Raw genomic sequence first — 27813 nt, 5'->3', positions numbered from 1 at the left:
AACGTGACTGGTTCTTACAGTCCCTTTGTTTCACTAACATCTTCTCGTTTCTGGTGATGTGAAATGTGTTATTTGTTTAACACACTCTTCTCTTTGATTAAATTTAGGGAGAACAAGGATTCCCAGGTCCTCCTGGTCCAACCGGCCCCCCAGGCCCAATGGTTTGTAATGAAAACAATCAGTTAAAGTTTGTTTTTGCACGAGGTGCTGAGCCTGCTGGTTACACTGACATTTCTTTGTCTTTTTAAGGGTCCTCCTGGATTGCCGGGTCTGAAAGGTGACCCTGGTACAAAGGGTGAGAAGGTACGTGTTTCAGATGGGACAGAAGATCAATGCTTCCATTGACAATGAGCTGGTCTCGCTCATGCACCTCAGTGACCCAGGCCAGGGTCACAGACTCTTGATCAAATACTTTCCAACAAGCCACATGAGAATTTATCGGGATAAGTGACCAAGAAAAATAGGGAGACGGAGAGGTTTCGGGCGGGAATTCCAGAGGGGTCCATGCTGCCAATGGTGGAGCGATGGGTATCGGGGATGGAGGATTGGGGGTTACGATAGAGAGGGGTAAGGTCATGGAGGAATTTGAAAACAAAGATGAGAATTTAAAAATTGTGTCAGACCAGAAACCATTGTATTCCAGCCAGCACCAGGGCAATGGGTGAATTTTCAAAGATTAATTCTCATTGTGAATTTAGAAATCCTGGAGTTGGGATGTGTATTGATTGGTGAGTGTGTGTCTTGTGTTCCAGGGACATCCGGGTTTGATTGGTTTGATTGGCCCTCCAGGGGAACAGGGTGAGAAAGGTGACCGAGGTATGCCAGGCCCTCAGGGAACTGAAGGTTCAAAAGGAGATACGGTAAGCATTGAGTGACCAATTGTTCTGTGTCTATCAAATAAACTATTACCACCCATGCCACTCGAGAGATGGCAGCTTTCAAAGTACCTGTTTGAATGTATACATCCATTCTCGCCTGAAAACACCCAATCTGGTCTGATCTCGGAAGCTAAGCAGGCTCGGGTCTGGGTAGTACTTGGATGGGAGACCTCCTGGGAATCGCAGGTGCAGTAGACTAGGCTTGCTCCTGTGGCCCAGTGGTATAGATCGCTTAACTAGTAATCCACAAACCTTGGGACAATGCACCGTGGTTCCCAGCTCGAATCCTACCGTGGGAAATGATAAATCATCCTGTGAGAAAATGCTGGAGAATCTCAGCAGGTCTGGCAGGATCTGTCGGGAGAGACATGAGCTAACGTTTCGAGTCCCGATGACCCTTTGATACCGTGGCGTAGCTTTGTATGATTTATTTTTATCCATTCTTGAGATGTGGGAATGTCTGGCAAAGCCGGAATTTATTGTCCATCCAAGTGGTTTTGAGAAGGTGACGGTGCGCTGCCTTTTTGAGCTGCTAGTGAATGGACAGGACTGAGTGTTCGCCAGAGGATAATTAGGAGCCAAGCATATCGCTGTGAGTCCCAAGCCTTACATAGGCCCAGACTGGGTAAGGACACGAGGTCTCCATCCCACGGTAATCTGACATCTTCACGGCCAATTTTACAAATCCCACATTTCTCATTTCCAGAATTTTAAAACTGAATTCTAATTCTCGAAATGGTGACTGTAGCAATTGACCACCCGTTCTCCAGATTATTCATCCTGTCACAGAACCCCAGCACCCCACAGTCCAATAAAGACTTGTATCCAGTCATTTACAATCCATGTCTGAATCTCTTCCAGGGTGTCCATGGTCAAGCCGGTCCAATAGGTCCTCCTGGTCCTCCTGGATTAACTGTAAGTATCAAATGCTCCAAATGACAGAAAACTCGTGCATTGAGCACCAGGTGTTGATAAAATAGTTTACTGACTTTATCACATCTTTGCCTAGCTGTTGAGTGAATTTGTTCCAAAGTTGACCTTGAGACAGGTTTGGAGATGTTGAGAGCTTTGTCTCGAAGGTTCTGTTCAGAAGGACATCATTTGGAAAGTTGACTTTGAAAGACCTCGAGGCTGACCCTTTCAGTGCATTTCATCATGCAGTTCCCCCCAAACGACAGGGTGGCACAGTGGTTAGCACTGCTGCCTCACAGCTCAAGGGTCCCATGTTCAATTCCAACCTCGGATGACTGTGCGGAGTCTGCACGTTCCCCCCGTGTCTGCGTGGGTTTCCTCCGGGTGCTCCGGTTTCCTCCCACAGTCCAGAGCTGTGCAGGTTAGGTGGATTGGCCATGATCAACTGCCCCTTCGAGTCCAAAAGTTTAGATGGGGTTACGGGGAAGGGCGGAGGCGTGGGTTTAAGTAGGGTGCCCTTATCAAGGGCCAGTGCAGACTCGATGGGCCGAATGGCCTCCTTCTGCACTGTAGGGATTCCATAGAAATATCCAAATATCTACACAAAGAGAAAGTGGACAATGGTGTCATAGCTTTATTGTATGAACAGCTATTGGGTGAGTTTGGGAGTTTCAAATTAAATAAAGTGATATATTTCTGCATGTAAAATGTAGCCTCTCATTCTTCTCCTGCACTTACTGTGTCCTTCAGATAGGGAATGACCGCAAGGCCCATCTACCATTGTCCCATAGATCTTCAAATGGCGGGGAGGGGCGATGTGAGCACTTCATCAGCTGGATTGAACTTCAAAATCTTCAGAAAGGGAAATTGCCTTGACTTTACCCAAACCAAAGATCAGTCAAATAATTCAATCCAGGAAATGTTATCAATTGTTCTGTTGATCTAATAATAATAATAATCGCTTATTGTCACACGTAGGCTTCAATGAAGTTCCTGTGAAAAGCCCCTAGTTGCCACATTCCGGCGCCTGTTCGGGGAGGCCGGTACGGGAATTGAACCCGCGCCGCTGGCCTTGTTCTGCATTACAAGCCAACCGTTTAGCCCTCTGTGCTAAACCAGCCCCAGATCCAAACAATCGAACTTATTTTATCAATGAAACAAGTGCCTCAGAGAATTGTTTTTTTTTATTATTTTCATAGAATGAGGGCGCCGCTGGACTGGGCCAGCATTTGTGGCCCATCCTTAATTACCCCATTGAACTGAGTGTCTCACTCGGCCCATTTCAGAGATGGGGCAGTTGAGAGAAAGCCACATTGCTGTGGGTCTGGAGTCACATGTACGCTAGACCGGGAAAGGATGGCAGATTTCCTTCCCTGAAGGACATTGGCGAATTAGAATTGGCCAATAGTAGCAAGATGGCCATTCAGCCACAGCTGAGACTGGCTAATTGTCACCCGGATCCTTCTGTTGTGTTACAAATTGATGAAGCAATGAATACGCTGACCCCTGCTTTCCTTTTGTAGGGTCCACCTGGTCCTAAAGGTTCTAAAGGCTCCACGGTGAGTGCATCCTGAGATAATGTTTGTAGATGGTGATGGTGATGGGGCGATGGTGATGGGGCGATGGTGAAGGGGCGATGGTGATGGGGCGATGGTGATGGGGCGATGGTGATCGGGCGATGGTGATGGGGCAATGGTGATGGGGCGATGGTGATGGGGCGATGGTGAAGTGGCGATGGTGATAAGAACATAAGAACATAAGAACTAGGAGCAGGAGTAGGCCATCTGGCCCCTCGAGCCTGCTCCGCCATTCAATTAAATCATGGCTGATCTTTTGTGGACTCAGCTCCACTTTCCGGCCCGAACACCATAACCCTTAATCCCTTTATTCTTCAAAAAACTATCTATCTTTACCTTAAAAACATGTAATGAAGGAGCCTCAACTGCTTCACTGGGCAAGGAATTCCATAGATTCACAACCCTTTGGGTGAAGAAGTTCCTCCTAAACTCAGTCCTAAATCTACTTCCCCTTATTTTGAGGCTATGCCCCCTAGTTCTGCTGTCACCCGCCAGTGGAAACAACCTGCCCGCATCTATCCTATCTATTCCCTTCATAATTTTAAATGTTTCTATAAGATCCCCCCTCATCCTTCTAAATTCCAACGAGTACAGTCCCAGTCTACTCAACCTCTCCTCATAATCCAACCCCTTCAACTCTGGGATTAACCTAGTGAATCTCCTCTGCACACCCTCCAGCGCCAGTACGTCCTTTCTCAAGTAAGGAGACCAAAACTGAACACAATACTCCAGGTGTGGCCGCACTAACACCTTATACAATTGCAACATAACCTCCCTAGTCTTAAACTCCATCCCTCTAGCAATGAAGGACAACATTCCATTTGCCTTCTTAATCACCTGTTGCACTTGTAAACCAACCTTCTGTGACTCATGCACTAGCACACCCAAGTCTCTCTGAACAGCGGCATGCTTTAATATTTTATCATTTAAATAATAATCCCGTTTGCTGTTATTCCTACCAAAATGGATAACCTCACATTTGTCAACATTGTATTCCATCTGCCAGACCCGAGCCCATTCACTTAACCTATCCAAATCCCTCTGCAGACTTCCAGTATCCTCTGCACTTTTCGCTTTACCACTCATCTTAGTGTCATCTGCAAACTTGGACACATTGCCCTTGGTCCCCAACTCCAAGTCATCAATGTAAATTGTGAACAATTGTGGGCCCAACACGGATCCCTGAGGGACACCACTAGCTACCAACCAGAGAAACACCCATTTATCACAACTCTTTGCTTTCTATTAATTAACCAATCCTCTATCCATGCTACTACTTTACCCTTAATGCCATGCATCTTTATCTTATGCAGCAACCTTTTGTGTGGCACCTTGTCAAAGGCTTTCTGGAAATCCAGATATACCACATCCATCGGCTCCCCGTTATCTACTGCACTGGTAATGTCCTCAAAAAATTCCACTAAATTAGTTAGGCATGACCTGCCCTTTACGAACCCATGCTGCGTCTGTCCAATGGGACAATTTCTATCCAGATGCCTCGCAATTTCTTCCTTGATGATAGATTCCAGCATCTTCCCTATTACCGAAGTTAAACTCACTGGCCTGATGGGGCGATGGTGATGGTGAAGGGGCAACGGTGATGGGGCGATGGTGATGGGGCGATGGTGAAGGGGCGATGGTGATGGGGCGATGGTGATGGGGCGATGGTGAAGGGGCGATGGTGAAGGGGCGATGGTGATGGTGAAGGGGCGATGGTGATGGGGCGATGGTGATGGGACGATGGTGATGGGCGATGGTGATGGGGCAATGGTGATGGGGTGATGGTGATGGGGCGATGGTGATGGGGCGATGGTGATGGGGCGATGGTGATGGGGCGATGGTGATGGGGCGATGGTGATGGGGCGATGGTGAAGGGGCGATGGTGATGGGGCGATGGTGATGGGGCGATGGTGATGGGGCGATGGTGATGGGGCGATGGTGAAAGGGCGATGGGGCGATGGTGATGGGGCGATGGTGATGGGGCGATGGTGAAGGGGCGATGGGGCGATGGTGATGGAGCGATGGTGATGGGGCGATGGTGAAGGGGTGATGAAATGAAAATGAAATGAAAATCGCTTATTGTCACGAGTAGGCTTCAATGAAGTTACTGTGAAAAGCCCCTAGTCGCCACATTCCGGTGCCTGTCCGGGGAGGCTGGTACGGGAATCGAACCGTGCTGCTGGCCTGCTTGGTCTGCTTTAAAAGCCAGCGATTTAGCCCAGTGAGCTAAACCAGCCCCTGATGGTGATGGGGCGATGGTGATTGGGCGATGGTGATGGGGCGATGGCGATGGGGCGATGGTGATGGGGCGATGGTGATGGGGCGATGGTGATGGGGCGATGGTGATGGGGCGATGGTGATGGGGCGATGGTGATGGTGATGGGGCGATGGTGATGGTGATGGGGTGATGGTGATGGGGCGATGGTGATGGGGCGATGGTGATGGGGCGATGGGGCGATGGCGATGGGGCAATGGTGATGGGGCGATGGCGATGGGGCGATGGTGAAGTGGCGATGGTGATGGGGCGATGGTGATGGGGCGATGGTGATGGGCGATGGTGATGGGGCGATGGTGATGGTGATGGGGCGATGGTGATGGGTGGATGGGGCGATGGTGATGGGGCGATGGTGAAGGGGCGATGGTGAAGGGGCGATGGTGATGGGGCGATGGTGATGGGGCGATGGTGATGGGGCGATGGTGATGGGGCGATGGGGCGATGGTGATGGGCGATGGTGAAGGGGCGATGGTGAAGGGGCGATGGGGCGATGGTGATGGGGCGATGGTGATGGGGCGATGGTGATGGGGCGATGGTGATGGGGCGATGGGGCGATGGTGATGGGGCGATGGTGATGGGGCGATGGGGCGATGGTGATGGGGCGATGGTGATGGGGCGATGGTGATGGGGCGATGGTGATGGGGCGATGGGGCGATGGGATGGGGCGATGGTGAAGGGGCGATGGGTGAAGGGGCGATGGGGCGATGGTGATGGGGCGATGGTGATGGGGCGATGGTGAAGGGGCGATGGTGAAGGGGCGATGGGGCGATGGTGATGGGGCGATGGTGATGGGGCGATGGTGATGGGGCGATGGTGATGGTGATGGGGCGATGGGGCGATGGTGATGGGGCGATGGTGATGGTGATGGGGCGATGGTGATGGGTGGATGGGGCGATGGTGATGGGTGGATGGGGCGATGGGGCGATGGTGATGGTGATGGGGCGATGGTGATGGGGCGATGGTGAAGGGGCGATGGTGATGGGGCGATGGGGCGATGGTGATGGGCGATGGTGAAGGGGCGATGGTGATGGGGCGATGGTGATGGGGTGATGGGGCGATGGTGATGGGGCGATGGTGATGGGGTGATGGTGATGGGGCGATGGTGATGGGGCGATGGTGATGGGGCGATGGTGATGGGGCGATGGGGCGATGGTGATGGGGCGATGGTGATGGTGATGGGGCGATGGTGATGGGGCGATGGTGATGGGGCGATGGTGATGGGGCGATGGTGAAGGGGCGATCGTGAAGGGGCGATGGTGATGGGTGGATGGGGCGATATGGCGATGGTGAAGTGGCGATGGTGATGGGGTGATGGTGAAGTGGCGATGGTGATGGGGCGATGGTGAAGTGGCGATGGTGATGGGGCGATGGTGATGGGGCGATGGTGATGGGGTGATGGTGAAGTGGCGATGGGGCGATGGTGATGGGGCAATGGCGATGGGGCGATGGTGATGGGGCGATGGCGATGGGGCGATGGTGATGGGGCGATGGTGATGGCGATGGGCGATGGTGATGGGGCGATGGTGATGGGGCGATGGTGATGGGGCGATGGTGATGGGGCGATGGTGATGGGGTGATGGGGCAATGGTGAAGGGGCGATGGTGATGGGGCGATGGTGATGGGTGGATGGGGCGATGGGGCGATGGCGATGGTGATGGGGCGATGGTGATGGGGCGATGGTGATGGGGCGATGGTGAAGTGGCGATGGTGATGGGGTGATGTTGATGGGTGGATGGTTATGGGGTGACAGAGCTTCAGGGCACTCCCTGTTGTTAACACACAGGAAATGTGACGTTCCTCACTGTGTGAGGTGAATTGTAAGATCTGGGCAGGCAATGGACAAGGTTGAAAGCTAGACAAAATGACAGCATTTTATGTCAGGGAGTTAAAGGGTTGATGTTATTCAACAAGCTTTTTCCAGATTTGGATCTGTGTTAATTTACAATAAATGGATCGCACCTTCTTTATCAGCACAGAGTGAAGTTTCATCCGTGAGTTATATTTGAACCCTAACCCAAAACACTTCAATCAAACCCATTCTCATTTGGAAAAGATAATATCAGGGCCGGGAGCAACTGTGAGTTTCTCACAGCTGGAAGGAATTGGTGCGTTCAACGTGGGCGACTCGTGCACGTGGTTTGATTGGGTCGACAGAAACTATTTCTTAAATCTAGTGGCAGCAGCGCCAACGGTGATGTCAGAAAGGGAAGTGGGAATGTGGAACTCGCTCCCCCCCTCACCCCCCCAAAAATAGCCCTGAAGTCTGAGGTCAAGTGGAGCTTTCGAGATGGATATAGATTGTTTTTTTGTTGGGTGAGGGATCGAGGGATCTCGAGCCAAAGTAGATCAATGGGATTACTAACCAGATGAGCCCAGAGCCAGGTGAATGGAGGGGCCTGGGTGGGTGGGGGGCTCGAGAGGCCGGACAGCGCTGTGTGTAACAATGGAGTGTGGCTGGACACTTGCTCCGATAATCAACTGAACTGACTGAGCAGGTTTGTCACCGAGGCCTGTTGCTATTCAGGCAGCTTATAGAAACAGCAAAACAATTTGTCCGAACCCTGATTCAATAGCAATGAAGGTGGCCCAGTGACCAATGTATTGTTGCTGGTAAAGAAACATCAGTAACAAAACCCAATGCTGTATCGGGACCTCGCGATGTTCCTCCTAACGGATTTTTCTTTATTTCTGCACAGGGCCTGACTGGTCCCAAAGGTGAAACAGGAATACAAGGACCGCCGGGTGTACCTGTGAGTACACTTGTTTTTAATTGAAAAATGCATTCACGATCAGTAATTTGATGTTAGGACTATTTGGAGTTAAGCAATGGTCCAATAGCAACTTAATAGCCCACTGGGTTATTCACATGACTATACTGTACAATTAATATGTAAGACTGGGGTGACACGGTGTCACAGTGGTTAGCACTACTGCCTACGGCGCTGAGGACCCCGGTTCGATCCCAGCCCCGGGTCACTGTCCGTGTGGATTTGCACATTCTCCCCATGTTTGCATGGGTTGCACCCCCACAACCCAAAGATGTGCAGGGTAGGTGGACTGGTCATGCTAAATTGCCCCTTAATTGGAAAAAAATAATTGGATACTGTAAGTTTAAAAAACAAATTGCCCCTCGGTACCCTGGGTCACAGTATCCCCTCTGTACCCTGGGTCACAGTGTCCCCTCTGTACCCTGGGTCACAGTATCCCCTCTGTACCCTGGGTCACAGTATCCCCTCTGTACCCTGGGTCACAGTATCCCCTCTGTACCCTGGGTCACAGTATCCCCTCTGTACCCTGGATCACAGTATCCCCTCTGTACCCTGGGTCACAGTGTCCCCTCTGTACCCTGGGTCACAATGTCCCCTCTGTACCCTGGGTCACAGTGTCCCCTCTGTACCCTGGGTCACAGTGTCCCCTCTGTACCCTGGGTCACAGTGTCCCCTCTGTACCCTGGGTCACAGTATCCCCTCTGTACCCTGGGTCACAGTATCCCCTCTGTACCCTGGGTCACAGTATCCCTTCTGTACCCTGGGTCACAGTGTCCCCTCTGTACCCTGGGTCACAGTGTCCCCTCTGTACCCTGGGTCACAGTATCCCCTCTGTACCCTGGGTCACAGTGTCCCCTCTGTACCCTGGGTCACAGTGTCCCCTCTGTACCCTGGGTCACAGTGTCCCCTCTGTACCCTGGGTCACAGTATCCCCTCTGTACCCTGGGTCACAGTGTCCCCTCTGTACCCTGGGTCACAGTGTCCCCTCTGTACCCTGGGTCACAGTATCCCCTCTGTACCCTGGGTCACAGTATCCCCTCTGTACAGTGTGGGTCACAGTATCCCCTCTGTACCCTGGGTCACAGTGTCCCCTCTGTACCATGGGTCACAGTGTCCCCTCTGTACCCTGGGTCACAGTATCCCCTCTGTACCCTGGGTCACAGTATCCCCTCTGTACAGTGTGGGTCACAGTATCCCCTCTGTACCCTGGGTCACAGTATCCCCTCTGTACAGTGTGGGTCACAGTATCCCCTCTGTACCCTGGGTCACAGTATCCCCTCTGTACCCTGGGTCACAGTGTCCCCTCTGTACCCTGGGTCACAGTATACCCTCTGTACCCTGGGTCACAGTATCCCCTCTGTACCCTGGGTCACAGTATCCCCTCTGTACCCTGGGTCACAGTATCCCCTCTGTACCCTGGGTCACAGTGTCCCCTCTGTACAGTGTGGGTCACAGTATCCCCTCTGTACCCTGGGTCACAGTATCCCCTCTGTACCCTGGGTCACAGTATCCCCTCTGTACCCTGGGTCACAGTATCCCCTCTGTACCCTGGGTCACAGTGTCCCCTCTGTACCCTGGGTCACAGTATCCCCTCTGTACAGTGTGGGTCACAGTGTCCCCTCTGTACCCTGGGTCACAGTATCCCCTCTGTACCCTGGGTCACAGTATCCCCTCTGTACCCTGGGTCACAGTATCCCCTCTGTACCCTGGGTCACAGTATGCCCTCTGTACCCTGGGTCACAGTATCCCCTCTGTACCCTGGGTCACAGTATCCCCTCTGTACCCTGGGTCACAGTATCCCCTCTGTACCCTGGGTCACAGTGTCCCCTCTGTACCCTGGGTCACAGTGTCCCCTCTGTACCCTGGGTCACAGTATCCCCTCTGTACCCTGGGTCACAGTGTCCCCTCTGTACAGTGTGGGTCACAGTGTCCCCTCTGTACCCTGGGTCACAGTATCCCCTCTGTACCCTGGGTCACAGTATCCCCTCTGTACCCTGGGTCACAGTATCCCCTCTGTACCCTGGGTCACAGTATCCCCTCTGTACCCTGGGTCACAGTATCCCCTCTGTACAGTGTGGGTCACAGTATCCCCTCTGTACCCTGGGTCACAGTATCCCCTCTGTACCCTGGGTCACAGTATCCCCTCTGTACCCTGGGTCACAGTATCCCCTCTGTCCCTGGGTCACAGTGTCCCCTCTGTACAGTGTGGGTCACAGTGTCCCCTCTGTACCCTGGGTCACAGTATCCCCTCCACTGTGGCCCTCAATGTTTTCTCCCAATCTGCCCTAACTCAGATGTGAGGACTGTTCCATTGTGTCCATCCAATGGACAGTTATTATCCAAAATGCAGTTGACACTGTTGAATGTTCCCATTTAGCCCAATGGACATGTGAATCACTCAATGGAGATGATTTCTACTTTAGATCAATTCAAATTCTCTTTTCTTTTCATTGAAGGGCCCCACAGGTGAGGTAATTCAGCCCTTCCCAATGCACGCATCATCGAGAGCTAAACGTTCCATCGATGCCAGCCAACTGCTAGAAGAAGGGATTCCTGATAATTATCTGGACTACGCAGACGGAATGGAAGAGATCTTTGGTTCTCTGAACTCACTGAAACTGGAGATTGAACAGATGAAGCACCCAATGGGTACACAGAACAATCCGGCACGTACCTGCAAGGACCTCCATCTCTGTCACCCTGACTTCCCAGATGGTAAGGTCACAATGTGACAAATTAATGTCCACCTAATTCTCCTACAGGTCAACGTCACCCCAAGGAAGCTGTTCAGACAAGGCTTGTAGTGCCTTCAGCCACGGATACTAAGGGATAAGCCAATTGAGGTGTTGCAGAAAGTTAAAGGATTTGATCTTTTTTTCTCAGTGTAATTTCAGTAATGTCACTGGACTAGTAATCTAAAGGCCCAGGCTAATCTAGAGGGCCAGGCTAATCTAAAGGCCCAGGCTAATCTAAAGGCCCAGGCTAATCTAAAGGCCCAGGCTAATCTAAAGGCCCAGGCTAATCTAAAGGCCCAGGCTAATCTAGAGGGCCAGGCTAATCTAAAGGCCCAGGCTAATCTAGAGGGCCAGGCTAATCTAAAGGCCCAGGCTAATCTAAAGGCCCAGGCTAATCTAAAGGCCCAGGCTAATCTAAAGGCCCAGGCTAATCTAGAGGGCCAGGCTAATGCTTCAGGAAAGTAGGTTCAAATCCCATCAAGGCACTGGTGGAATTTTAATTAAATCAATAAAATAAAGGACAAAGAAAAGCCCAGCACAGGAACAGGCCCTTCGGCCCTCCAAGCCTGTGCCGACCATGCTGCCCATCTAACATAAAACCATCTACACTTCCTGGGTCCGTATCCCTCTATTCCCATCCTATTCATGTATTTGTCAAGGTGCCCCTTAAATGTCACTATCGTCCCGGCTTCCACCACCTCCTCCGGCAGCGAGTTCCAGGCACCGACTACCCTATGTGTAAAAAAACTTAACTCGCACATCTCTAAACGTTGCCCCTCGCACCTTAAACCTATGCACCTAGTAATTGACCTCTCTACCCTGGGAAAAAGCCTCTGACTCTGCATTCTGTCTATGCCCTTCACAATTTTGTAGACCTCTATCAGGTCGCCCCTCAACCTCTTTTGTTCCAGTGAGAACAAACCAAGTTTATCCAACCTCTCCTCATAGCTAATGCCCTCCATACCAGGCAACATCCTGGTAAATCTCTTCTGCACCCTCTCTAAATCCTCCACATCCTTCTGGTAGTGTGGCGACCAGAATTGAACACTATACTCCAAGTGTGGCCTAACTAAGGTTCTATACAGCTGCAACATGACTTGCCAAATCTTATACTCAATGCCCCGGCCAATGAAGGCAAGCATGCCGTATGCCTTCTTGACTACCTTCTCTACCTGTGTTGCCCCTTTCAGTGACCTGTGGACCTGTACATCTAGATCCCTCTGTCTGTCAATATTCTGAAGGGTTCTGCCATTCACTGTATATTCCCAACCTGCATTAGACCTTCCAAAATGCATCACCTCGTATGTGTCCAGATTAAACTCCATCTGCCATCTCTCCGCCCAAGTCTCCAAACGATCTAAATCCTGCTGTATCTTCTGACGGTCCTCATCGCTATCCACAATTCCACCAACCTTTGTGTCAGCCACAAACTTACTAAGCAGACCTGTTTCATTTTCCTCAAAATCATTTATATATATTCTACAAACAGCAACGGCCCCGGCACTGATCCCTGCGGAACACCACTAGTCACAGCCCTCCAATCAGAAAAGCACCCTTCCATTGCTACTCTCTGCCTTCTATGACCGAGCCAGTTCTGTATCCATCTTGCCACCTCACCTCTGATCCTGTGCGATTTCACCTTTTGTACCAGTCTGCCATAAGGGACCTTGTCAAAATCTAGAATATAAAACTCGTCCCAGAACACTGAGCATCAATTGTCATAATAACGCGCCTAGTTCACTAATGCCCTTTAGGGAAGGAAATCTGCCATCCTTACCCGGTCTGACCTACATGTGACTCTAGTCCTTCGTCAATGTGGTTGATTGGAAACTGCCCCTCTGAAATGGCCCAGTCAGCCCATCAGGGCATGGGCAATTAGGGATGGGCAACATATGCTGATCGATCAAAACTGACAGAAACTATGGGCGGAATTCTCCGCTCCCCACGTATCGTGGGAGGGCCTCCCGACATTTTCCCCCCCCCCCCGGCCCCCCCAGCAATTCTCTCCCCCCCCCCCCCCCCCCCCCGGCTCGGAAAAATTGCCGCTCGCCGTTTTTCACGGCGAACGGCGATTCTCTGAGCCCGATGGGCCGAGCGGCCGGCCCTTCAATCCCGTTTCACCACGGCAGCAACCACACCTGGTCGCTGCATTCGTGAAAAGGGCGGCAGATGCCCGTTTGGGGCATCTAGAGGCCCGATTGGCACGGGAGCACCACGACTGTGCTCGGGAGGGGACAGGCCCGCGATCGGTGCCCACTGATCGTCGGGCCAGCGTCCAAAACGGACGCACTCTTTCCCCTCCGCCGCCCAGCAAGATCAAGCCGCCACGTCTTGCCGGGCGGCTGAGGAGACAGATGGCCACCGCGCATGCGCGGGTTTGTGCCGTCTGCGCGATGAAGTCATCCGCGCATGCGCGGGTTGGAACCGGCAACCCGCGCATGCGCGGATGAACTCACAAATGCGCCGTTTTGCGCATCATTTCCGGCGCGATGAGGTCGCGGCCGGGAAAGACGGGGGCCCCGCTCCTAGCCCCCCGGGTGGGGGTGAATTAGGTGTGGGGTGCGGGTCCCAATTTTTATCGGGAGGGGAGAATACCACCCTATTTATTTCTTCTGGTGAAGGGTGTAGTGTAAGGGTCCAGAACATATAGGGTTAACGTGGGACTGAGTACAGTACCACCCACACAGTGACGTTCGAGATCACATGACTGACATTTAGGGGTCACTCTGGTTTTGGACTGAGCTGTATGAAGACCCCAAGCATTGGAACAGCCCCAAACTTATACCTGTTATTGTATATTTGTAAATATTTATAGGAGTCAGTAAAAACTAGTTAACTTACACGTGACTGCGAAGAGTTCTTCAGATCTATCGCATTGCAACTAACGCCCCACAATCAGGGCAACCATACACGGGGGTGAAATGTTAAAATTAAAGTTCTTAAAATGTGATTCATCCTTGATCAAATTGAATCATGGAGCAAGTTGAACAGTTCTCCTCCTTCCAGTAATCCACTGGATCACTTCTCCATTTCTGGAAGTCAGTGGTCCGGTGGCATTGTAACCCGAGCTGTCGCAGCTACCGTTATATTGTCTTGGCGTTAGCGACATCGATCTTCCCTCCATCTCTCTCCGAATGGCACTCTGACGACCCATCAACTTTATGGTGTGAGTTTGGAATATTAACTCGTCCATTGGACCCTGAGGACTAACACGACCATAGATTGCAAATAGGATTATCTGTCAGAATATTATACATTGTGTGAAGCAATTAATTTGTTTCTGCCTATTTTCCTGAATGTTGTTATGACAACAAGAGTAGCCTTGGAAAGGATGATAAATGTGTTATTGAGAGAACTGAGGGCCGGAGGGCCAAATTCATTAGTACACCGCAGAAGGCCCACAATCCCTTATTCTGAGAAGACTTTATTCTTATACATCCACAGGATAGAGGGTGTCGCCGGCTCGACCAGCAATCATTGCCCATCCCTAAATCCCCCTTCAGAAGGTGGTGATGAGCTGCCTTGTTGATCTGCTGCAGTCCCTGAGGTGTAGGTACACCCACAGTGCTGTTAGGGAGGGAGTTCCAGGATGTTGCCCCAGCGACAGTGAAGGAACGGCCGATATATTTCCCAGTCAGGGTGGTGAGTGACTGGGAGGGGAACCTCCAGGTGGGGGGGGTTCCCAGGTATCTGCTGCTCTTGTCCTTCTAGATGATAATGGTTGTGGGTTTGGAGGATGCTGCCTCAGGAACCTTGTGAAAGTTCAATGAAGGATCACAGCATAAAACTCAGTTGGAGAGAATAGAAGAGAAAGACATGCGCATGATTCTCCGTTGCTCGAGGCCGATATTGTAATTGGTGATTGGGTGGAGAATCTATTCCGATGCCCAAATTGGGGACGGCACTGGTTTGATGATGGCTTTCGAGTCACCGCCGCCTCTGAAATGGCGTCATCAAGTCGCGTGATTAACACCGTTGCAGCGGCGTTGGCGTGTCATCAGCAGGCCCTCCTGCGATGCTCTGTGTTACCGGCCGCGCGGTTGACGTGCGGTCTGAGCGGTCAGGAACCCAGCGTGGTGGCTACGGACTGTGTCCAGCGCCACCGCACTCTGCCGGGAGCCGTGGGGTGTTTCCGCGAAGGTTGGGGTGGAACTGATGGGGGGTGGCCAGGGGGTGTCCTGTGGGGTCGCGGATGGCGGATCTAGCCCATGCACGGCCGGCGCCATGTTGTATGGCGCACCTGCTGCAGGCCGTCACCGTGCTCGTGCCCGACCAGGGACACGGCCATTCTCTGGCTGTTTTCACCGCGGGAGCCGGGAGTTTCACACAGCGTTGCTGCTACCCCCTCACTGGTCCCAGAATTGGTGGGTGCTCAACACCGATTTTGGTATCGTAAAACGCCCGAGAATTCCCCGTTCCAGCTGATACTCAGCCGCTGACACGGACAATCCAGTCCATGATGAGGTGATTGGACAAGTTAGTCAAGATTGGATTTTCATGTCCTATAGACAGTGGGAAAGGGGGACATTGAGGGTATATGGAGACTGACAGTATTACAGTCGCGGTGTTGGGAGTATGAAACACTGTGATAAGGACGGAGACTGGGTGAAATGGCAGATTAGGAGTGAGATTAGAGGGAGAGAGGCCTTTTGGGAGCTCTGATCAAAGTGATATCAATAATGTATAACGGTAATGGAAAGATTTGGACGAGAGAGCAGCAGAAGGAGCTCTGTATATATCAGGTTGGTTCAATAGCCCCATTAGACAGTAACAGGCCTGTCCTGGGGTTAGTGTACAGATTGAAGTATTGACTTCCCCTTTCACAGTATCCTTCCACCTGCTCAATTGTCATTTATCTTCCTGACAGGTGACTACTGGATTGATCCAAACCAAGGCTGCTCCAGGGACTCGTTCAAAGTTTTCTGTAACTTCACCTCTGGAGGAGAAACTTGCATCTTCCCAGACAAGAAATCAGAAGGAGTAAGTCTTTCTCTGTTTCTTCTCAGCTCACAACTCAAGGTGCTGCGTATTCATTTCACAGGAATTTTACAAAGCAGATTTCTCCAGGGTAATTTTGATTGGTTGCTGCTGATGTTGAACTATCCTGAATTTCAATCCCATTAAAATCAGGAGCAATTAGAATTGGTCTGATTCAGATATTCTGCAACAGAGGCTTCACACTAGAGTGACAACTTCACAAATTAACCCCAGGTGTCCTCCACGAAAGACGAGGGCAGTGATTCCTCCGGAGTCAGTGTGGACAGAGATTCCACCAACCACCCACCATACATATGGTGGGTGGCCAATCACCAGAGGCTTCAGAAAATTCCCAGCACAGCTCCAACCATTCAGAAACTTTCTGGTAGATTGTTAACACAAGCCCCTCCCACAATCCCTCCAATCCCCCTCTGTGTTCCATGATCTTGTCGAGCAATGACTCGACAGAACTGCTGCCGACTTAGCCAGAACTAGGGTTTATTAATGTACACGTAGTAAGGTAACAATCAGATACTGACCAAGTTATCATAGAGTTACATTAGGCTCTCCTGGAACTATCCTTATGTGTGACTGTCCTCATTTACACCTTACCACCTTCTGTTGGTAGCTGGATGTCACCTGACTGATATCTCACGCCACCTGCTGCTGGGAGGTCACACTGCTGAGTACATGTCATATTATCTGCAGGCACATAACCACACCCTCCAACAACAATCCCTCAACACCCCTCCCCCATAATCCCTCAACTCCCTCCTCCACCATCCCTCAACTCCCCTCCTCCACAATCCCTCAACTCCCCTTCCCCCACATCCCTCAACTCCCTCCTCCACAATCCCTCAACTCCCCTCCCCCACAATCCCTCAACTCCCTCCTCCACCATCCCTCAACTCCACTCCTCCACAATCCCACAACTCCCCCTCCACAATCCCTCAACTCCCTTCCCAACAGTCCCTCAACTCCCCTCCCACACAATCCCTCAACTCCCCTTCCCCCACATCCCTCAACTCCCTCCTCCACAATCCCTCAACTCCCCTCCCCCACAATCCCTCAACTCCCTCCTCCACCATCCCTCAACTCCATCCTCCACAATCCCACAACTCCCCCTCCACAATCCCTCAACTCCCTTCCCAACAGTCCCTCAACTCCCCTCCCACACAATCCCTCAACTCCCCTCACCACATCCCTCAACTCCCCTCCCAAACATCCCTCAACTCCCCTCTCCCACATTCCCTCAATCCCCTCCCCCACAATCCCTCAACACCCCTCCCCAATAATCCCTCAACTCCCTCCTCCACCATCCCTCAACTCCCCTCCTCCACAATCCCTCAACTCCCCTTCCCCCACATCCCTCAACTCCCTCCTCCACAATCCCTCAACTCCCCTCCCCCACAATCCCTCAACTCCCTCCTCCACCATCCCTCAACTCCACTCCTCCACAATCCCACAACTCCCCCTCCACAATCCCTCAACTCCCTTCCCAACAGTCCCTCAACTCCCCTCCCACACAATCCCTCAACTCCCCTTCCCCCACATCCCTCAACTCCCTCCTCCACAATCCCTCAACTCCCCTCCCCCACAATCCCTCAACTCCCTCCTCCACCATCCCTCAACTCCATCCTCCACAATCCCACAACTCCCCCTCCACAATCCCTCAACTCCCTTCCCAACAGTCCCTCAACTCCCCTCCCACACAATCCCTCAACTCCCCTCACCACATCCCTCAACTCCCCTCCCAAACATCCCTCAACTCCCCTCTCCCACATTCCCTCAATCCCCTCCCCCACAATCCCTCAACACCCCTCCCCAATAATCCCTCAACTCCCTCCTCCACCATCCCTCAACTCCCCTCCTCCACAATCCCTCAACTCCCCTTCCCCCACATCCCTCAACTCCCTCCTCCACAATCCCTCAACTCCCCTCCCCCACAATCCCTCAACTCCCTCCTCCACCATCCCTCAACTCCACTCCTCCACAATCCCACAACTCCCCCTCCACAATCCCTCAACTCCCTTCCCAACAGTCCCTCAACTCCCCTCCCACACAATCCCTCAACTCCCCTTCCCCCACATCCCTCAACTCCCTCCTCCACAATCCCTCAACTCCCCTCCCCCACAATCCCTCAACTCCCTCCTCCACCATCCCTCAACTCCATCCTCCACAATCCCACAACTCCCCCTCCACAATCCCTCAACTCCCTTCCCAACAGTCCCTCAACTCCCCTCCCACACAATCCCTCAACTCCCCTCACCACATCCCTCAACTCCCCTCCCAAACATCCCTCAACTCCCCTCTCCCACATTCCCTCAATCCCCTCCCCCACAATCCCTCAACACCCCTCCCCCACCATCCCTCAAATCCCCAGCTCACAATCCCTCAACTACCCTCCCCCACAATCCCTCAAATTCCCTCCCCCACATCCCTGAACTCCCCTCCTCCACAATCCCTCAACTCCCCGTCCCCACATCCCTCAACTCCCCTCCCCCACATCCCTCAACTCCCCTCCCACACATCCCTCAACTGCCCTCCCCCACAATCCCTCAATGCGCCTCCCCCACAATCCCTCTACTCCCCTCCTCCACCATCCCTCAACTCCCCTCCTCTACAATCCCTCAACTCCCCTCCACACTTTCTCTCAACTCCCCTCCCCACATTCCCTCAATCCTCTCCCCCACAATCCCTCAACTCCCCTCCTCAACAATCCCTCAACTCCCCTCCCCACCTTCTCTCAACTCCCCTCCCCACATTCCCTCAATCCTCTCCCCCACAATCCCTCAACTCCCCTCCCCCACAATCCCTCAACTTCCCTCCCCCACATCCCTGAACACCCCTCCTCCACAATCCCTCAACTCCCCTCCCCCACATCCCTCAACTCCCCTCCCCCACAATCCCTCAACTGCCCTCCCCCACAATCCCTCAACTCCCCTCCTCCACAATCCCTCAACTCCCCTCCCCCACAATCCCTCAACTTCCCTCCCCCACATCCCTCAACTCCCCGTCCCACAGCCCCTCAGCTCCCCTCAACTCCCCTCCCCCACAATCCCTCAACGCGCCTCCTGCACAATCCCTCAACTCCCCTCCCCCACAATCCCTCAACGCGCCTCCCGCACAATCCCTCAACTCCCCTCCCCCACAATCCCTCAACGCGCCTCCCGCACAATCCCTCAACTCCACTCCCCCACAATCCCTCAACGCGCCTCCCGCACAATCCCTCAACTCCCCTCCTCTACAATCCCTCAACTCCCCTCCCCACCTTCTCTCAACTCCCCTCCCCACATTCCCTCAATCCCCTCCCTCACAATCCCTCAACTACCCACCCCCACAATCCCTCAACTCCCCTCCCCCACAATCCCTCAACGCGCCTCCCCCACAATCCCTCAACTCCCCTCCTCTACAATCCCTCAACTCCCCTCCCCCACAATCCCTCAACGCGCCTCCCGCACAATCCCTCAACTCCCCTCCTCCACCATCCCTCAACTCCCCTCCTCCACAATCCCTCAACTCCCCTCCTCTACAATCCCTCAACTCACCTCCCCACCTTCTCTCAACTCCCCTCCCCACATTCCCTCAATACCCTCCCTCACAATCCCTCAACTACCTACCCCCACAATCCCTCAACTCCCCTCCCCCACAATCCCTCAACGCGCCTCCCCCACAATCCCTCAACTCCCCTCCTCTACCATCCCTCAACTCCCCTCCCCCACAATCCCTCAACTCCCCAGCCCACAATCCCTCAACTGCCCTCCCCCACTATCCCTCAACTCCCCTCCTCCACAATCCCTCAACTCCCCTCCCCCACAATCCCTCAACTTCCCTCCCCCACATCCCTCAACTCCCCGTCCCACAGCCCCTCAGTTCCCCTCAACTCCCCTCCCCCACAATCCCTCAACGCGCCTCCCGCACAATCCCTCAACTCCCCTCCCCCACAATCCCTCAACGCGCCTCCCGCACAATCCCTCAACTCCCCTCCCCACAATCCCTCAATGCGCCTCCCGCACAATCCCTCAACTCCACTCCCCCACAATCCCTTAACGCGCCTCCCGCACAATCCCTCAACTCCCCTCCTTCACCATCCCTCAACTCCCCTCCTCCACAATCCCTCAACTCCCCTCCTCTACAATCCCTCAACTCCCCTCCCCACCTTCTCTCAACTCCCCTCCCCACATTCCCTCAATCCCCTCCCTCACAATCCCTCAACTACCCACCCCCACAATCCTTCAACTCCCCTCCCCCACAATCCCTCAATGCGCCTCACCCACAATCCCTCAACTCCCCTCCTCTACAATCCCTCAACTCCCCTCCCCCACAATCCCTCAACGTGCCTCCCGCACAATCCCTCAACTCCCCTCCTCCACCATCCCTCAACTCCCCTCCTCCACAATCCCTCAACTCCCCTCCTCTACAATCCCTCAACTCACCTCCCCACCTTCTCTCAACTCCCCTCCCCACATTCCCTCAATCCCCTCCCTCACAATCCCTCAACTACCCACCCCCACAATCCCTCAACGCGCCTCCCCCACAATCCCTCAACTCCCCTCCTCTACAATCCCTCAACTCCCCTCCCCCACAATCCCTCAACGCGCCTCCCGCACAATCCCTCAACTCCCCTCCTCCACCATCCCTCAACTCCCCTCCTCCACAATCCCTCAACTCCCCTCCTCTACAATCCCTCAACTCCCCTCCCCACCTTCTCTCAACTCCCCTCCTCCACCATCCCTCAACTCCCCTCCTCCACAATCCCTCAACTCCCCTCCCCCACATTCCCTCAATCCCCACCCCCACAATCCCTCAACTCCCCTCCCCCACAATCCCTCAACGCGCCTCCCCCACAATCCCTCAATTCCCCTCCTCTACAATCCCTCAACTCCCCTCCCCACCTTCTCTCAACTCCCCTCCCCACATTCCCTCAATCCTCTCCCCCACAATCCCTCAACTCCCCTCCCCCACAATCCCTCAACGCGCCTCCCCCACAATCCCTCAACTCCCCTCCCCCACAATCCCTCAACGCGCCTCCCCCACAATCCCTCAACTCCCCTCCTCTACAATCCCTCAACTCCCCTCCCCACATTCCCTCAATCCCCTCCCCCACAATCCCTCAACTACCCTCCCCCACAATCCCACAACTCCCGTCCCCCACATCCCTCAACTCCCCTCCTCTACAATCCCTCAACTCCCCTCCCCACCTTTTCTCGACTCCCCTCCCCACATTCCCTCAATCCTCTCCCCCACAATCCCTCAACTCCCCTCCCCCACAATCCCTCAACTACCCTCCCCCACAATCCCACAACTCCCGTCCCCCACATCCCTCAACTCCCCTCCCTAACAGTCCCTCAACCCCTCTCTCCCACAGCCTCTTGTTCGGTTTAGCTGTTGGCCGGAGGGCTGGTGCATGATGCGGAGCTACGCCAACAGCGCGGCTTCAATTCCCATATCAGCCATGAGCTGCCTTCTCAACTTTGCGTCTCGCCTGAGGTGTGGTGACGATCCGTTTCAATCACCACCAATCAGCTCTCCCTCAAAGAGGAAAATAGACTATGTTACTCCTGGACAGTAACTACATTTACGCCTTGAATAAGGGAGTTACATTTGCTATCTTCCAGTCTAATGGAACATGATAGCCAATGCTTCAGCTACCTCATTCGCCACTTCTTTCAAGATCTTAGAATGAAGTCTTTCCAAACCGAGAGATGTGTCAGCCCACAGACCCAACAATCTGCTCAATGCCACTTCCCCGGGGATTGTAATTTTCCTGAGTTCCTCCCATTTGCTGATTTACAGCTATGTCTGTGGGTGTTAATCGTGTGCTGTACAGTGAAGACAGATGCCAAATATCTGTGTAGCTCCTTTACCATCGCCCTACTTTCCGTCACCATTCACCCCACACATTTTCTACAGGACCAATGCTGACTTTGTCAACTCTTTTGTTATTTAAATACCTACACAAACTCTTGATGCCTACCTTTATATTACTGGCTAGTTTTTTGTCACATGGTTTTCCCCTCGTTATCAATCTTTTTCACATTCTTTGTTTTTTATATTCTTTCCAATTTTCTGACCTGCCTCTCGTCTTTGAACAGATATTGTCTTTTTCTTTCAGTTTTATGCAGACTTTAGGTTTTTTAGTTACCCAGTTATGAGGGTTCCTCCCATTGGAAAGTTTCTTTTTCGTAGCGATGTGTCTATTCTGCTTCTACAGCGCAGTGTCAGAGGCAAACCCGCCCAGTGCTTTTAGCCAAGATTCAGACAGCGGCAATCTCAACTCTCAGGCAGATATTTGTGAATTAATGTCCTCATCCAGAGATTTAAACCGAATTAACCAGATGAACACTCGGGGCAGTGCTGAGGGAGTGCCGCACTGTCAGAGGGTCAGTACTGAGGGAGTGCTGCACTGTCAGAGGGTCAGTACTGAGGGAGTGCCGCACTGTCAGAGGGTCAGTACTGAGGGAGTGCTGCACTGTCAGAGGGTCAGTACTGAGGGAGTGCTGCACTGTCAGAGGCTCAGTACTGAGGGAGCGCCGCACTGTCAGAGGGTCGGTACTGAGGGAGTGCCGCACTGTCAGAGGGTCAGTACTGAGGGAGTGCCGCACTGTCAGAGGGTCCGTGCTGCACTGTCAGAGGGTCAGTACTGAGGGAGTGCCGCACTGTCAGAGGGTCAGTACTGAGGGAGTGCCGTGCTGTCAGAGGTCAGTACTGAGGGAGTGCCGCACTCTCAGAGGGTCAGTACTGAGGGAGTGCCGCACTGTCAGAGGGTCAGTACTGAGGGAGTGCTGCACTGTCAGAGGGTCAGTACTGAGGGAGAGCTGCACTGTCAGAGGGTCAGTACTGAGGGAGTGCCGCACTATCAGAGGGTCAGTACTGAGGGAGTGCCGCACTGTCAGAGGGTCAGTACTGAGGGAGTGCCGCACTGTCAGAGGGTCAGTACTGAGGGAGTGCCGCACTGTCAGAGGGTCAGTACTGAGGGAGTGCTGCACTGTCAGAGGGTCAGTACTGAGGGAGTGCGGCACTGTCAGAGGGTCAGTACTGAGGGTGTGCTGCACTGTCAGAGGGTCAGTACTGAGGGAGTGCCGCACTGTCAGAGGGTCAGTACTGAGGGAGTGCCGCACTGTCAGAGGGTCAGTACTGAGGGAGTGCTGCACTATCAGAGGGTCAGTACTGAGGGAGTGCGGCACTGTCAGAGAGTCAGTAGTGAGGGAGCCCAGCACTGTCAGAGGGTCAGTATTGAGGGAGTGCCGCACTGTCAGAGGGTCAGTACTGAGGGAGTGCTGCACTGTTAGAGGGTCAGTACTGAGGGAGTGCTGCACTGTCAGTAGTGAGGGAGCCCAGCACTGTCAGAGGGTCAGTATTGAGGCAGCGCCGCACTGTCAGAGGGTCAGTACTGAGGGAGTGCTGCACTGTCAGAGGGTCAGTACTGAGGGAGTGCTGCACTGTCAGAGGGTCAGTACTGAGGGAGTGCTGCACTGTCAGAGGGTCAGTACTGAGGGAGTGCCGCACTGTCAGAGGGTCAGTACTGAGGGAGTGCCGCACTGTCAGAGGGTCAGTGCTGAGGGAGTGCTGCACTGTCAGAGGGTCAGTACTGAGGGAGTGCTGCACTGTCAGAGGGTCAGTACTGAGGGAATGCTGCACTGTCAGAGGGTCAGTACTGAGGGAGTGCCGCACTGTCAGAGGGTCAGTACTGAGGGAGTGCCGCACTGTCAGAAGGTCAGCACTGAGGGAGTGCTGCACTGTCAGAGGGTCAGTACTGAGGGAGTGCCGCACTGTCAGAGGGTCAGTACTGAGGGAGTGCCGCACTGTCAGAGGGTCAGTACTGAGGGAGCGCCGCACTGTCAGAGGGTCAGTACTGAGGGAGTGCTGCACTGTCAGAGGGTCAGTACTGAGGGAGTGCCGCACTGTCAGAGGGTCAGTACTGAGGGAGTGCCGCACTGTCAGAGGGTCAGTACTGAGGGAGCGCCGCACTGTCAGAGGGTCAGTACTGAGGGAGCGCTGCACTGTCAGAGGGTCAGTACTGAGGGAGTGCTGCACTGTTGGAGGTCCTTTCAGATGGGTCATTAACTCTGAGGCAGCACGGTGATGCAGTGGTTAGCACTGCTGCCTCACGGCGCTGAGGTCCCAGGTTCAATCCCGGCTCTGGGTCCCTTTCCGTATGGAGTTTGCACATTCTCCCCGTGTTTGCGTGGGTTTCGCCCCCACAACCCAAAGATGTGCAGGGCAGGTGGATTGGTCACGCTAAATTACCTCTTAATTGGAGAAAAAACAATTAGAGACTTTAAATTTAAAAAAGAGATTAAACTCCTTCATTGATGTCAATCTCTGGCAGGAAGATGTTCCTGACTTGCTGGCCAATATTTATCTCTCATCCAATACCAGTTCACTGTTACCTGTCTGATTGTCGGATCATGTTGTGCAGAAATTGCAACCACTTCCTCTGTTATTCTTGGGATATGGGCATCAGCTGATCAATGTTGGCTTCGAGCTGGAGACTTTCCCCACCTGACGGTGCTGCTGTTGTTTAGAGAGACGCCCTGACCCACGGAATGCCCCAGAACCCACATTCCATTGGCTGATGATATTGTCTCGGATTGTCCGTTTCCACATTAACTGATTTTGATTTTCTCCTCTACCATCCTGTCTCACACCAGGCAAGAGTCACTTCTTGGCCCAAGGAGGCTCCAGGCTCCTGGTTCAGTGAATACAAGCGGGGTAAACTGGTAAGCAGGCATCGTTTTCCCTTCCAGTCTGTAATCAGTCTCGTATTTTTCAGAGCAAAATGGCTCGATGGCCGAAAGAGCAGCCTGGGTCTTGGTATAGTCATTACAAGCGAGGTGCCCTGGTAAGTGGCTAGACTGCATCGCATCTCACATCCTGGCTGCCACAGGAAGCTGCTTCCCAAATTGGCAACTCCGTACTGTCACTCACACTCCACTCTGCACTGTTTCACTCGCTGAGTTACTCAGAGGGTAATAGGATTGACATTCCGCCTGAGGACCTCACAACCACTGACTACAGACCGAGTGGTGGAGAATGGGTTTGGAATAGAGAGGGCTGTGGGACAGACACGATGGGCCGGGCAGTCTCTTACTGTGCGGTAAAACCTTGTGACTCTGTGACACTGCCTTCCGAGAGACAGCGTGTGGGACCCGTACCCCAGTGAGAGTCAGTGTGTGTGGGACCCGTACCCCAGTGAGAGTCAGTGTGTGTGGGACCCGTACCCCAGTGAGAGTCAGTGTGTGTGGGACCCGAACCCCAGTTAGAGTCAGTGTGTGAGGAACCCGTACCCCAGTGAGAGTCAGTGTGGGACCCGTACCCCAGTGAGAGTCAGTGTGTGTGGGACCCCAGTGAGAGTCAGTGTGTGTGGGACCCGTACCCCAGTGAGAGTCAGTGTGTGTGGGACCCGTACCCCAGTGAGAGTCAGTGTGTGTGGGATCCATACCCCAGTGAGAGTCAGTGTGTGTGGGACCCGTACCCCAGTGAGAGTCAGTGTGTGTGGGATCCATACCCCAGTGAGAGTCAGTGTGTGTGGGACCCGTACCCCAGTGAGAGTCAGTGTGTGTGGGATCCATACCCCAGTGAGAGTCAGTGTGTGTGGGACCCGTACCACAGTGAGAGTCAGTGTGAGTGGGACCCCAGTGAGAGTCAGTGTGTGTGGGACCCGTACCCCAGTGAGAGTCAGTGTGTGTGGGACCCGTACCGCAGTGAGAGTCAGTGTGTGGGACCCATACCCCAGTGAGAGTCAGTGTGTGGGACCCGTACCCCAGTGAGAGTCAGTGTGTGTGGGACCCGTACCGCAGTGAGAGTCAGTGTGTGGGACCCATACCCCAGTGAGAGTCAGTGTGTGGGACCCATACCCCAGTGAGAGTCAGTGTGTGTGGGACCCGTACCCCAGTGAGAGTCAGTGTGTGTGGGACCCGTACCCCAGTGAGAGTCAGTGTGTGTGGGACCCGTACCCCAGTGAGAGTCAGTGTGTGTGGGACCCGTACCCCAGTGAGAGTCAGTGTGTGTGGGACCCATACCCCAGTGAGAGTCAGTGTGTGTGGGATCCGTACCCCAGTGAGAGTCAGTGTGTGTGGGACCCCAGTGAGAGTTAGTGTGTGTGGGACCCCTACCCCAGTGAGAGTCAGTGTGTGTGGAACCCGTACCCCAGTGAGAGTCAGTGTGTGTGGGACCCGTACCCCAGTGAGAGTCAGTGTGTGTGGGACCCGTATCCCAGTGAGAGTCAGTGTGTGTGGGACCGGTACCCCAGTGAGAGTCAGTGTGTGTGGGACCCGTACCCCAGTGAGAGTCAGTGTGTGTGGGACCCGTACCCCAGTGAGAGTCAGTGTGTGTGGGACCCGTACCCCAGTGAGAGTCAGTGTGTGAGGGACCTGTACCCCAGTGAGAGTCAGTGTGTGTGGAAGTCCTACCCCAGTGAGAGTCAGTGTGTGGGGAACCCGTACCCCAGTGAGAGTCAGTGTGTGTGGGACCCGTACCCCAGTGAGAGTCAGTGTGTGTGGGACCCGTACCCCAGTGAGAGTCAGTGTGTGTGGGACCCGTACCCCAGTGAGAGTCAGTGTGTGTGGGACCCGTACCCCAGTGAGAGTCAGTGTGTGTGGGACCCGTACCCCAGTGAGAGTCAGTGTGTGTGGGACCCGTACCCCAGTGAGAGTCAGTGTGTGTGGGACCCGTAACCCAGTGAGAGTCAGTGTGTGTGGGACCCGTACCCCAGTGAGAGTCAGTGTGTGTGGGACCCATACCCCAGTGAGAGTCAGTGTGTATTGTTGGAACTTTACCAGCTGAGACCAGCTTCGGGGGAGGAATTAAGGGCGGGTGTTTAGACTTTGGTCAGGTTGGCACTGCCAATGTGAGAGGGAAGCTGAGTAGCTCAGTCAGTGTCGCCACCCAGACCTTTCTCTGCTCCTTCTGCTCTTTTGAACTTTGTGTTTCTGCTCCTGATCTCAGTTGTGATCGAGTTGGCTCCAAGACATCGCCACCCGTCTCAGCGAGTAAGCCTATCTGCTTTTGCTTCACCAGATACTTGACAAGCCGTAGACAGCCATTGGCAGGGCATCAGGAGGGTTTAGCGGGATGGGGGGTGCGTTTTACTGCAGTCTCTTCCTGTTGCCTAGACAGTGCAGCAGCCAAGCTGCACCAGGGGGTGTGAGGGCTCTGAGGAGGTTTCACTTGCGTTGTGTTTAGAAGGTTTCCCACCACACCCCGTACTGGCCAATCTTCAACCTGTGGAGGTAGAAAGTGCCCCTTGTACTGATGTCACCCAAGCCCCGACATCCAATCAGTGTCCAGGCAGAGGTAGCTGATCTCTGATACATGTCCAGTCAGAGATCATCCAACAGAGCTTCAGTAAGGACAGGGGGAGGCAACACTGAGTAAAGTAAGAAACAACGTTTTATTTACATAAACAATATGTGTGCTTCCCGGGAGACCCCGGCCAGATTCCTCTCGGTTCGGCGCCTCACTGGCCGAACTTTTAGACTCTAGGTAACTGAAAATCCCGCCCCTACCGAGGGAGCACGGACTCCACAAGGCATATGGAAGGCCAGCATTCCCACTCGGAGCTCCCTATTACAGGATCATTGAGAATATGACAGTATAAGATTTACAATCATGATACCAGAACTGAAAATTAAATCTGAACAGGCTGGAGTTCCTATCTAGGAATGAGTAGGCCGAGGGATGACCTCA

General features: G+C 53.4%; 1 protein-coding gene and 1 pseudogene across 1 annotated transcript in view; both read left to right on the top strand.

Annotated features, from left to right (window-relative positions):
• Window positions 1–27813, top strand: part of LOC119955446 (collagen alpha-1(V) chain-like) — a 111198-nt gene that overhangs the window by 67020 nt on the left and 16365 nt on the right. The window contains 9 exon segments of the mRNA XM_038781628.1: window positions 108–161; window positions 250–303; window positions 753–860; window positions 1740–1793; window positions 3314–3349; window positions 8339–8392; window positions 10867–11125; window positions 16013–16125; window positions 24777–24845. Of these exon segments, the coding sequence (XP_038637556.1) occupies window positions 108–161; window positions 250–303; window positions 753–860; window positions 1740–1793; window positions 3314–3349; window positions 8339–8392; window positions 10867–11125; window positions 16013–16125; window positions 24777–24845 (801 nt within the window).
• On the top strand, window positions 958–1076 carry LOC119955965 (annotated as a pseudogene).

Source organism: Scyliorhinus canicula, chromosome 21, assembly GCF_902713615.1.
Source record: "Scyliorhinus canicula chromosome 21, sScyCan1.1, whole genome shotgun sequence".
NCBI lineage: Eukaryota > Metazoa > Chordata > Chondrichthyes > Carcharhiniformes > Scyliorhinidae > Scyliorhinus > Scyliorhinus canicula.
This window is presented reverse-complemented; position numbering and strand designations above follow the sequence as displayed.